Here is an 11542-nt window from a genome sequence, read left to right on the forward strand (position 1 = left end):
TGTTATAGTGTTCCAAATCTGACGTTAATAAATAGTTATAAATTGTAAATAATAGTTAGCAAATTTAACTGATGGTTTCTATTTCTTATAACTTTATGCGCGTATCTAATATATTTTACGCTGTGCAAAATTTTCATCAGAGAATTCTTATTTGATATTGTAGATTTTTATTATTTCTTATCCAAAAAAATTAATATTGAAGTATATTGAGTGTATCGTTAACAAAGTATTTTGTAGCAATTAATAGAAACCAGCAGACATATATATGAATTTATAATATGCAGTGAAAACGATAATGCTGCTAATGTATAAGCAATAATAATGTTAATACGATTCGAAATCATCTACACGTTCGCAATCCCATATCGACGATTGTATTCATAAAGCCCGTAGGGCTCGCGTTCAATTCATCAATTTATCGTGGAAGAATGGAGAGCATGCTCCAAATGCGGGCCAGCTCGCGCACGCGCTGCATAGCAATTATCATATGCTTACTTAACAACCTGCTACACGCACATGACATTTGATCTCTATTCAGGGAAAATACATAATAATTCCTGTGATTGATTTATATTTTAACCACGCGTGTATCTCCTGCGTGATTCCTGGCTAATAATATTTCGACACCAAGAGCAATTATTCCTTTACTCGTGGACACGTCATTATCATTCACATGTCATTTTGAGAGGCGCGCATATGCAGATGTCACTAATGCGCATTCACTATTCTGCAGTCGTCTCTTATAATTCATTGATTGAAGACTAAAGTTGTTCAGCCATTTGCGTTTATGGATAAGTTTCATGCAGTACCAAAATTTTGTCATAACAAAACTTATTACAATAATTATTGAAGAAAAATAAAAATAAAGAATTGATTAAAATCCATTCTTCATTAATTGAAATTTTTATTTGACTACATTGTAAACTTCACGTTTTTATCAAATAGCACTTTTCATTAAAAGAAATACGATATGTATATTTTATGTTATTAGAAAAGAACACCAGTGGCTGAATGAATTGAGCCATATGCTGAGATAACTGTGATTCGAAACCCAGACGAATCTAACTTTTCACAAAAAGTTAATATACTAAACTCAACGTCACGTTTCTGGTGATTTTAAATTTACTCCAACATGTACGAATAATACATATAATATTTAGGTCTCAGTCTCGTTTGATATAGAACCTGGACTATCAATAAATGCAAGAAATTCAGAGTATCAAAAATCAATGAAAAAAGAGGTACTAATGATTATTTTCCATGAACAGCCACGCAGCTGCCACTATGCAAATGCATTATTTGTGGACGAATTGAAGCGAATATAAAATATCGATCGACTAATAAAAATAGAAAAAATTTCGATATCTAGCAAAAAGTTCCTCTTCTCTATCGCTCACCCGCTCATCTCTCTCACGCCCTCTCCTTTAGTTACTCTATTTACTAACACGCGTGAGGTAACTGCCGTTTGCAAACTTGTCACTAGGGCAAAGTTATATACGTGTACATTGTACTTGCTTTGTATACCTCAAATGTCTTACTTTAGTCTTCTTGAAGCCGTTGTACCTGCCTCTTTTCACTTACAATACTTTTTGTGCTTAAATTTACCCATACAAAATTTTGCTTTCATTTATATTTTTTTGGCCTACACACACACACGCGCGCGCACACACATATATGCATATAAGCAAGTTACGCCGAAACAATCTTCTTTTTAATAAAATTTCTTCGAGTCGAAAAATAAGGAACATCAAAATAAAAATACGTCTTCTGTTAAACTACATATATTTTAGAGAAGCAATTAGCGATCGAGGAAAAAATGTATACCAGAAACAGGCGTTATCTTTCCTATAATTTAAGATCTTTATCTTTGATTAGTAGAGTATATTAGGCTTGTCAGTATTTTTATAAAATTAATTACTCTCGGTATGATATCTTTTCGTCGACGCGCTGCTTTATGAGCCGCAATTATCAATAATTGCACTCTTCATCTTGCTTCTATAATTGTTTCTGTTCCTGATTGCCCGAAGAAGAAAAAAATTTATTATTTTGCGAGTGAGGGATTCATTTTTTCTGCTTGAACTTTCAAGTAATTAACGCTGTATCTCAAGAATTAAAAAGATTTGTCAATATTTTTGAATATTTATTGTGTTAGTAATACATTAACATTTAATTTATGAAAAGAATTTCAGAAGAATTTTTGACAATTTTACTCATATTTAATTATAGAAAATAACTAATTAGTTTGTGAACTATATCTAAATTATGCATGGAATTCATAAGAACAGTATATTAATTCCTGTGATAATTCAATTTAATTTTCCAAAAATACTGAAGAGTATTTCGAAATTTCATCTTTCATTTCTGACAGATATTTTCACTCAGACATTTTCAATTCAGATTCTTTTAATCACTCTTGATTGGTGTACAACTATCCTCGATTCTCGACAACTCGTACATTTATCGCGAGAACTACTTGCTGGCGCGAAACTTCTTCCTATCGACAAAGTTGTCGCGCAAGTTTTGCAGGTATAGCACAGTAGTGGAGGCAAGAGTACAGTAAGAAGAAAGAGAGGGTGAGAAGAGAAGAGGAGTCGAGGGCTAAGTAAAATTGGAAGTTATTATCTGTCGGTAACAGGAGGCCGAATTATGGGCACTTCTCTGCTCACTAGAATCTCTCTCTCTCTCTCTCTCTCTCTCTCTCTCAGACTAGCTCTCTTATTTTTACTTCCACCTATTACTTTTGGTCTCGGGTATAAGAAAAAGCGAGGAAAACAGAGGAGAGTGTGAAGAAAGTGTCAAGAGAGATAGACGCAGAGACCAAAAGAGGAAAGCAATCTTATCTAGTATTTATTCACTTTGTCTTATAAGAAGAATGATTAAGAAGTTTTTAAGTCCAGCTTTAACTTATATAATTGTTTCACTTTTCAGAGATGGTAATCACCTTTTATTTACGAGAAGACTGGGGTCCTTTTAAGGTAACAGGATGGAAACATTACTTTTCTCATCTTCCGATCCCTTGTACTTGAAGATTATTTGTAAGTCTTTCTTAGGAGATGCAATATTCACTAAGCTCCATACATTGTTAGGACAGAACTAAGTTTTTGTATTTGGTGTTAACGAAAAAATTCACTTCACGAAATATATGTATTCAAACCTAGTCGAAGTTCAAAATGACATTTAATTTGTGAAAACTCTAAAAATTGATTTAATAATAAATCCCACAGTAATTTCCAATCTAATAAAATAACTTTATATATCCAGCAAGACACTGTCAAAGTCAATATTCTTAATAAATATTAAATCTATCAAGTGGAAAATATATAACCAAAGAGAAAGGTTTTAACATGAAAATTTAAAGATAGTTTCATGGAAAGGTGCCACATTGCAACGACGACCACTAGCAGGCGGTAGTAGCGGACCCGAGGTAATAATTTTCAGAATCCTATTCCACTATCTTACCTGAAGGTGGAACTCGTAATGGAAGAGTAAAATTAAGCTATGCCTGTGATGCAGTCGTGATTTTGTAGCTCTGCGCAAATGTCACCAAGTCTTGCTATAGCTATGCTTTAGCAGAAATATCAGATTACAAATTCATAATTTATTTCTCATATAACAAATGACGACTATTCTACGTTACCTCCATGTGAATTATCATTTGTGTAATAAATTATGCGGAAAATGCTCGCTGGCATATGTTTGCATTAATAAAATGTTTTTGTTTGATTAAAATTTACACTGGAAACATCTGAAGTAAATTTATCTATATTCAACATAAACATCTCGCGTAATAAGTTCTGCATTATCGGGAAGCAACTTTATGAAAAGATTAAAACTTTGATTTGTAGATCGCAGAGAAACGTTCTTTAAAGTAAGCTTTGAATTTTGATCTGCTTTTTAAACTTTTGAATAGAGTCTACGTATTTTTAATGGTTACTTTGCGAAGTGAATAGTAATTTTTTACTCTTTTTTTAAATTTATTTATTTGAATGGTAATTTCTTTTATTATAAGATAATACGTTATAAACGATTAAAAATAAAAAAATCTCTTTGTAGAGCATTTTCATACAATATTTTTTACATCCAGAAGATCATATGATTTTCAACAGAAACCTTCCATTGTTCAAAACTGCAACGAAGGCAAGAAATTTATCTATAAAATCATAATATTATAACATTTGGTATAATTATATCGTATTTTTTTCGATTTTTTTCGAATATTTAACCGAACATTCTTCTCGTGAGATTAGAGTTCAATAAAATCGTTGATATTTGATAATATTTAGCACGAGCTTGTAGAACCAATGAACATAATCTGTCTGACCTGAGGCAGTTATCTATTTATGTTAATCCCCTTCATCGCTGATGATAGATGCACACTTGTACACCCTTTAATATCCAGTAAGCAAGCCCAAAAATGTCGGTGTTTACCGCATTTATCATAAAAAGTGGGTCAACCGTTTTATCGCCAGAATATATCGCCAAAATGGAAGATTACATTGAATGATACTGTTTTCGACAAATCTTTTTTAATTCTTAAAAGGAATAAAACTTCAGACAGTTTTCGTTTTATTTTTAAGCGTTTATTAGAGCAAAAGTCACAAGCGACCGCTCTCGACGCGAAAAAAAAGCCAAGAAAAAGCCAAAAAAAAGGGGCGAGCGCAAGCTCGTGTGTCGTTTGTTCAGAAAAAAAAAAAAAAAAAAAAAAAAGGTAACAATTTCATTGCTATGACTACAAAAACAATTCATCACTATGACTAAAGAACAATTGCTCGCTCTTCGAAAAATCAAAACTTATATTAGCCTGTCGGTAAATCGCAAACTTCTTTATCCTATCGGTAACATCCTCCCCACCTACAAAATTTTATATTTTGTATTCTTAAACTTTAATAGTAAACATCAATCATAAATAAAACAAATTATATAATTTACAATTGCGTCTTATTTCATATCTATTACTCTTACCAACTCTCAAGAAAATTAAACCCGAATTTGTCCAGCCAACCGTCCGTAGACAAGCCTCTGCGCTTAACTACCCCGTAGCTTTGCCTTTTACTGAATCAAAATTCATTGGCAAAGATTCTGCGCCCACGAAAGCAATTCTTTCGCGACGCGGCCTTGACACAAATTCAAAGAATACCTTTCTCTTTTTGAGTGAGGTTTTACAGTCAATTCTCAGACAAGTGATCCCGCATGATCTATTCATGCGTACTTAACTAATTTATTACTAGGTCTTGTTAACACTCCGTTTTCCGTTCTTAGTTCAACAACTCTTACTCTATTATCGGCGCCTGGTAAAACACGAATTACAATTCCCTTTTTCCAACAGTTTCTTGGTACATTTTCATCGGTAATTATAACTAAATCGTTTATTTTTAATTGAGGTTGGTCCTTTTGCCATTTCTTTCTAGAATGTAATGTTGGAAGATATTCGCGTAACCATCGATTCCAGAATTCATCCGCGTACATTTGAGCTTTTTTCCATTCTTTCTTTAAGTCTAAATTTTTATAAGTATATCGTGGTAAACATAATTGTCCTGAAGAGGATCCAATCAGGAAATGATTTGGGGTGAGAGCTTCCAAATCATGAGGGTCGGCTGAAACGTGCGTTAATGGCCTAGAATTTACACTATGTTCAATTTCCGCTAAAATGGTACGTAAGGTTTCTTCTTTTGGATGCCTATGTCTAATAGTAGCCGCTAACGCACACTTCACCGACCTGATAAGTCTCTCCCACGCCCCTCCCATGTTGGAGGCTGTAGGTGGATTAAACTTCCAAACTATATTATTTTTTGACGTAAATTGAAACAATTTTGCATAGTCAATTGATTCGATCGCCTCTAACAATTCTCTATTAGCTCCAACGAAACATGTTCCATTATCAGAATAAATATACACCGGGAAACCTCTCAATGCCGAAAATCTACGTAAAGCCATGATCGCAGAATCCGCGCTCAAATTATCGACCAATTCGATGTGTATTGCCCGAACCGTCATGCAGGTAAATATCGCTCCCCACCGTTTCTCTTTTCTTCGTCCTATTTTTACCCAAATAGGTCCAAAGTAATCGAGACCGCAATGACTGAAAGGCCTCATTCGATAAGCCAGCCTAGCATCGGGTAGAGCACACATTCGTGGTTGATATGGTTTTGCTCTTAATTGTCGACACGTCGGACAATGCGCAACGATACTTCTAAAAACGCGACGTAAACCAATAATGAAATACAGCTGACGAATTTCATTGATAACCGCTTCGTGATGCATGTGAAAAAATTCTTCGTGATAATGTTGAATGATTAATCTCGAAAGTCTTTCATCGCCATCGAGTATTATCGGATCTTTTCGAAGCTCCTGATTGATTTTATTTTGGATTCTACTGTCCGATCGCAGTAAACCATTTTCATCGACGTAAGGAGATAAATTTGTAATTTTACTATTTTTACGAACCGTACCCGAATATTTTAACGAGGCAATTTCAGCCTGAAAGGAAATAACTTGACTTTGAATCAACACTAATTTCTTTGCTCTTTCAAAACGTTCAGTCCGAGTTTCGAATAAGTTTATATTTCTTTTCATCCAAATATCAAGAATCTCAAGAGCTTTTGCTAAAGTGAGCGTCAAACGTAAAAACGTCGAGAATCGATTAAAATCAATTAATGGAGAGAAATGATTAGTCAATAAAATAAATTCTTCTCCAGTAATAAATTCTTTTTCCGTCTCGACTGTCTTTTCGGTGATACTCAAATCTAATTTATTGTTTAAGTCAATTTCCGAATCAAATAGAAAGGGTGGACCTGATAACCAGCGGCTTTTATTTTGCAAAGCCTCCGGCCTAAAACGCGTACCGTCGTCAGCTGCATTTTGACTTGAGCTTACCCAATGCCACTCATCCGGATTTGTTTTCTTACGAATTTCACCAACACGATTCGCGACAAAACTTTTGAATTCTAATGGATTCTTTCGAATCCAACTCAAAACAGTTGTAGAATCTGACCAAAAGTATCGCTTTTTAACAAAAAAATCATGTTCGCGTACGACAAATTCAGCTAATCTCACTCCAATCAGGGCGGCTTGTAATTCTAATCTAGGAATCGTACTTTTGTCGCTAAGAGCTATAGCACGACTTTTCGCCATCACAAAAGCTACGTGAAACCTTTCCTCGCCTATATGAAAGCGCCAGTAACAGACAGCTGCGCAAGCATTTGAGCTTGCATCGCAAAATACGTGTAGCTCGGCATCTTTTTTTTGAAAGTCTCGCAACTGATAACAACGATTAATTTTAACTGACTCAATATTTTTTAACTCGAGAAGCCATTTTTTCCACACGATAAATTCGTCATTCGAAATCAAATCGTCCCAATGTATTTTACTTTTCCATATTTTCTGCATTAAAAATCTTGATTGAATCAAAAAAGGTAACAAAAATCCTAAAGGGTCATAAATAGACATAATGATACCTAGAAACTGTCTCTTAGTCGGACTTTGAACTCCTTGCAAAATTTCAGGTGAAATTTTCTTGCTGTTAAAATTAAAGGTTAAACAGTCTGAGCTATTAAGCCATTTCAAACCTAACACCTTTTCTACACTCTCATCCAGGTTTAAAACTATTTATAATCTCTTTTGATTGAGCTGACGAATGAATATCAACAAGAGCCAAACGACAATTACTTGACCAACTGTGCATTTTAAAGTCTGACTTTTCATTGATTTTGATCACTTGTTTTACTATGTCATTCGCTTCTTGACTAGACTCAAAGCTATCTAAATAATCGTCCATGTAACAATTTTCAATTAATTTTTGTGAAGCTATAGGAAATTGAGATTGAAAAATCATCGCATTCTTATTTTTAATATACAAAGCTGTGCTAGGTGACGATTTGGCTCCGAATAATAATACTCGCATTCTACAAATTGTCGGCTCATTTGTACGATCCGAACCTCTCCATAAAAATCTCTGCGCGTCGCGATCCGAATCAATAATTTTGATTTTCATAAACATGTCTTTTATGTCCGATTTGACTGCAATTTTGTATTGACGAAACCGCATTAAAATTCCTGGTAAAGATTTTAAATAGTCCGGGCCAGGTAATAAAAGGTCATTGAAACTGACAGATTCGGATTTCGAAGCCGCATCGAAAACTAAACGAACTCTACCGGGCTTATTTACATTGCGAACTCCGAAATGAGGCAAATAATAAATTCGATTGTCACTCGATTCTTCAATGACCTTTTCAGCAAACCCACACTCAAACAATCTTTCCATTTCTTTATAATATAAACCAGCATATTCTTTATCGCGATCTAACTTTCTTTCAAGAGATAATAATCGAGACAATGCTTGAGCTTTTCCGTCTGGGAAATTACGTTTTTCGGATTTCCAAAGTAAACCTACTTCCCATGAATCGTTCACGTAATTGCTAGTTGAATCTAGAATTTTAATTGCACGAGCAATACCCGGATCAACACATTTAAACTGAATAATTCCGATAGCATCGAGATTGAAATAATTAAATACTAATTCATTAAGCTCTTTGTCATTATGTGGTTTCGACGGTCTTTTCACAACCCCTGTGTTACACAAATTTATTGATAATGTTTTGATAGAAGAGTTAAAATGACCGTGGATGGACCAGCCTAATAAACAGCGCGAAACAACTAAATCGTCTTTCATAATCGTGCGAACTTCTCGTGTAAGAATAAGACGACAATTGTCTTGACCGATTAACATGAGAGGAGTTTCATTGAATGGCTCCACGTAAACGTCAGTTCGCTGTTTGCAAAAATCAGCTAATTCTTTAACAATAACTTGTCTCGACAGTGGAATTTCATTGACAACTAATAAATTATTTACTGCGAAAAGATCTGATTCAATTTTGACATGCAAATTTGTTTTATAATTTGACTTTAAAACTGCTTTTTCACCTGCTATACCTTTGATATAAATATTCGTTTTGAATTTAGGAGCTGATAAACGTTTTATTACAGAAGCATCTATAATGGAAATTGTTGCGCCATCGTCAATCAAAGCGTAGATTAACGCTGATTTTTCGTTTACTGAGAGTTCAACCCGAATAGTTTTTAATAAAGAGCACGAAGCTAGTCATGAATCAGCGTTGAAAGAATTGCTTGGAAATTGATTTTGTTTCAAATTTTCCTCACTATCAATTTGAGCAGTCTTTTGAGCTTCAACGGACTTTGAAAGTTCATCTTTTGGAGTGAAATGTAATAAGGTGTGATGATTTCGTTTACAACGAGCACAAGTGATTTTGGATTGACAATTTTCACGCGAATGACCCTTTTCAAGACATACGAAACACAAACGTTCGCTCCTAGCAAATTTCCAACGCACATTCAATTTTTCTTTCGCAAAATCGCGACAATCCTTAATCAAATGATTTCTACGATTACAAAGAAGACATGATTTCTCAGTTTTTCGTTTCTTTGCTTGCGGTTGTTGATCATCATCGTTTTCATCAGTTTTATTATTAGTATCGATCAACAAAATATTTCTCGAATTGTCCCGATCGTTGTTATGCGGGCGTTTGTTTTGAGCAGATGCCGTTTTCAAAATAATTAAATTCTTTTTGATTCTCTTATTTGTCTCTTCGAAAATAAAATCAGACAATTTTTCCAAATCAGTTTTGTTTTCACAGTTTGTTGAATCAAGATGCGCGTAAATTGTTACAATTGAATCGGGCAATTTTCTAATTATGTTGTCAATAATTTCAGGATTTTGCAAGTAACCTTGCCAACCATTCAACCCTTTTATTGCCGAAATGGTGTTTCTCAAAATGGTCGCAAACTCAATCATTCGCGACTCATCTACGTTCAAGTTTGGTAATTTTCGAATGTCATCACACAATTTATCAAGAATCAACTTCGAATTCCCGAATCGCATTTCTAATGTTTGCATTATCAATTTCGTATCTTTGCAGGACATAAACAAAGATTTTACTGCTTCAAAAGCTTTATCTTTTAAGGCATCCGCGATACGAAGAACATTGTCTTCTTCGTTATAATTTCCCGTCGCAGTTGAAGTCTCAAAAGCATTTTTGAATCGCAACCATTCGAGTGGATCACCCTTGAAAACGGGCAACGATTTTGCAGAAGACATTCTACTCAAAAATGTTGAGCTTTCATTGCTCGCTATGGAATTGCGCGACATAATTGAATTTTCCAAAATATCAGCTAATCTATTTAATGGATCACTAGAATGGTTCTGATTCAACCTAACCCTATCGGGAATATCGCTAGTCGTACTATGGAATCGATTGTCATAATTATTTACGTCTCTAAAGTTCGCGTCTTCATCGTTGTTGAAGTCCTCTTCCATGGATACGTCGAAAGGTTCATTGAGAGCGTAGTTGGGGTCGAGGTTCTCGTCGCCGTTGTCAGCTTGTGGTACGAAGTCGTAGTCAGACGCGTTGATGGGCGCTGCATCGACGACTCGACGTTGTACAGCTCGACGACGAGCGTTGGCGAGCGCAGCAACAGCTCGCACACGAGCGGCGGCGGCCCGGCGAGCAGCGCCAGCCCGCTCACGGGCGGCGACGGCGGGAGCCGGCGCAGCACCGACGCCCCGCCGAACAGCAATGGCCCGACCTCGGGCGGCGGCAGCAGGCGCGAGCGCGGCGGCCCGGCCACGAGCAGCAGCAGCAGCCCGCGCAGGGACGGCGGCAGCGGCCCGGCGACCAGCGTCAACCCGTTCACGAGCGGTGACGGCGGGAGCCGGCGCAGCATCGACGCCCCGCCGAACAGCAACGGCCCGACCTCGGGCGGCGGCAGCAGGCGCGAGCGCGGCGGCCCGGCCACGAGCAGCAGCAGCAGCCCGCGCAGGGACGGCGGCGGCGGCGGCTCGGCGACCAGCAACGGCCCGACCTCGGGCAACGATAGCAGGAAGAGTCGCGCCGCTCTCGCCGGCAGCACGCCGCCCCGGACCTGCGTCACGCCTTGGAGCCGCTCTCGAAGCGGCGGCCCGGACCCGAACTCGGCCTCGAGTTGCAGCAGGAAGACCGCCGACAACTCGTCGAGGCGCCGCCTCCCGGCCACGAGCAGGAAGATGTTCAGCGCCTCGGACACGAGCCCGGCCCCGAGCGCCAGCAGCTCGAGCAACTCCCGGTGCAGCCGCCATGACAACGCCACTGTCAACTTGACGATGAGCATCGTCGTCATAAGCGACCTCCTGCACCTGACCTCCTCGACCGGCCATTCTTCACTGACACTTTTTTTTTTTTTTTTTTTCACAACGAAAATGCAAGAATTAAAAAAAGAAAACTCGGAAACTTTCTTTATTCCCGGGTTTCGGCACCAAAATGTTTTCGACAAATCTTTTTTAATTCTTAAAAGGAATAAAACTTCAGACAGTTTTCGTTTTATTTTTAAGCGTTTATTAGAGCAAAAGTCACAAGCGACCGCTCTCGACGCGAAAAAAAAGCCAAGAAAAAGCCAAAAAAAAGGGGCGAGCGCAAGCTCGTGTGTCGTTTGTTCAGAAAAAAAAAAAAAAAAAAAAAAAAGGTAACAATTTCATTGCTATGACTACAAAAAC

General features: G+C 37.1%; 2 protein-coding genes across 2 annotated transcripts; both read right to left on the reverse strand.

The window, feature by feature from the left end:
• Window positions 1–5199: 5199 nt before the first annotated feature.
• Window positions 5200–7446, reverse strand: LOC131674966 (uncharacterized). Its single transcript, XM_058953773.1, has one exon. The coding sequence runs from the start codon at window positions 7444–7446 to the stop codon at window positions 5200–5202; it is 2247 nt and encodes a 748-aa protein (XP_058809756.1).
• Window positions 7447–7585: 139 nt separating this feature from the next.
• Window positions 7586–10162, reverse strand: LOC131674965 (uncharacterized). Its single transcript, XM_058953772.1, has 2 exons — window positions 9157–10162; window positions 7586–8988 (listed from the first exon to the last, which is right to left on the reverse strand). The coding sequence occupies exons 1-2, from the start codon at window positions 10160–10162 to the stop codon at window positions 7586–7588; spliced, it is 2409 nt and encodes an 802-aa protein (XP_058809755.1).
• Between the last annotated feature and the right edge of the window lie 1380 nt (window positions 10163–11542).

Source organism: Phymastichus coffea, unplaced genomic scaffold, assembly GCF_024137745.1.
Source record: "Phymastichus coffea isolate CEN01 unplaced genomic scaffold, Cenicafe_Pcof_1.1 PCOF00363, whole genome shotgun sequence".
Taxonomy (NCBI): Eukaryota; Metazoa; Arthropoda; class Insecta; order Hymenoptera; family Eulophidae; genus Phymastichus; species Phymastichus coffea.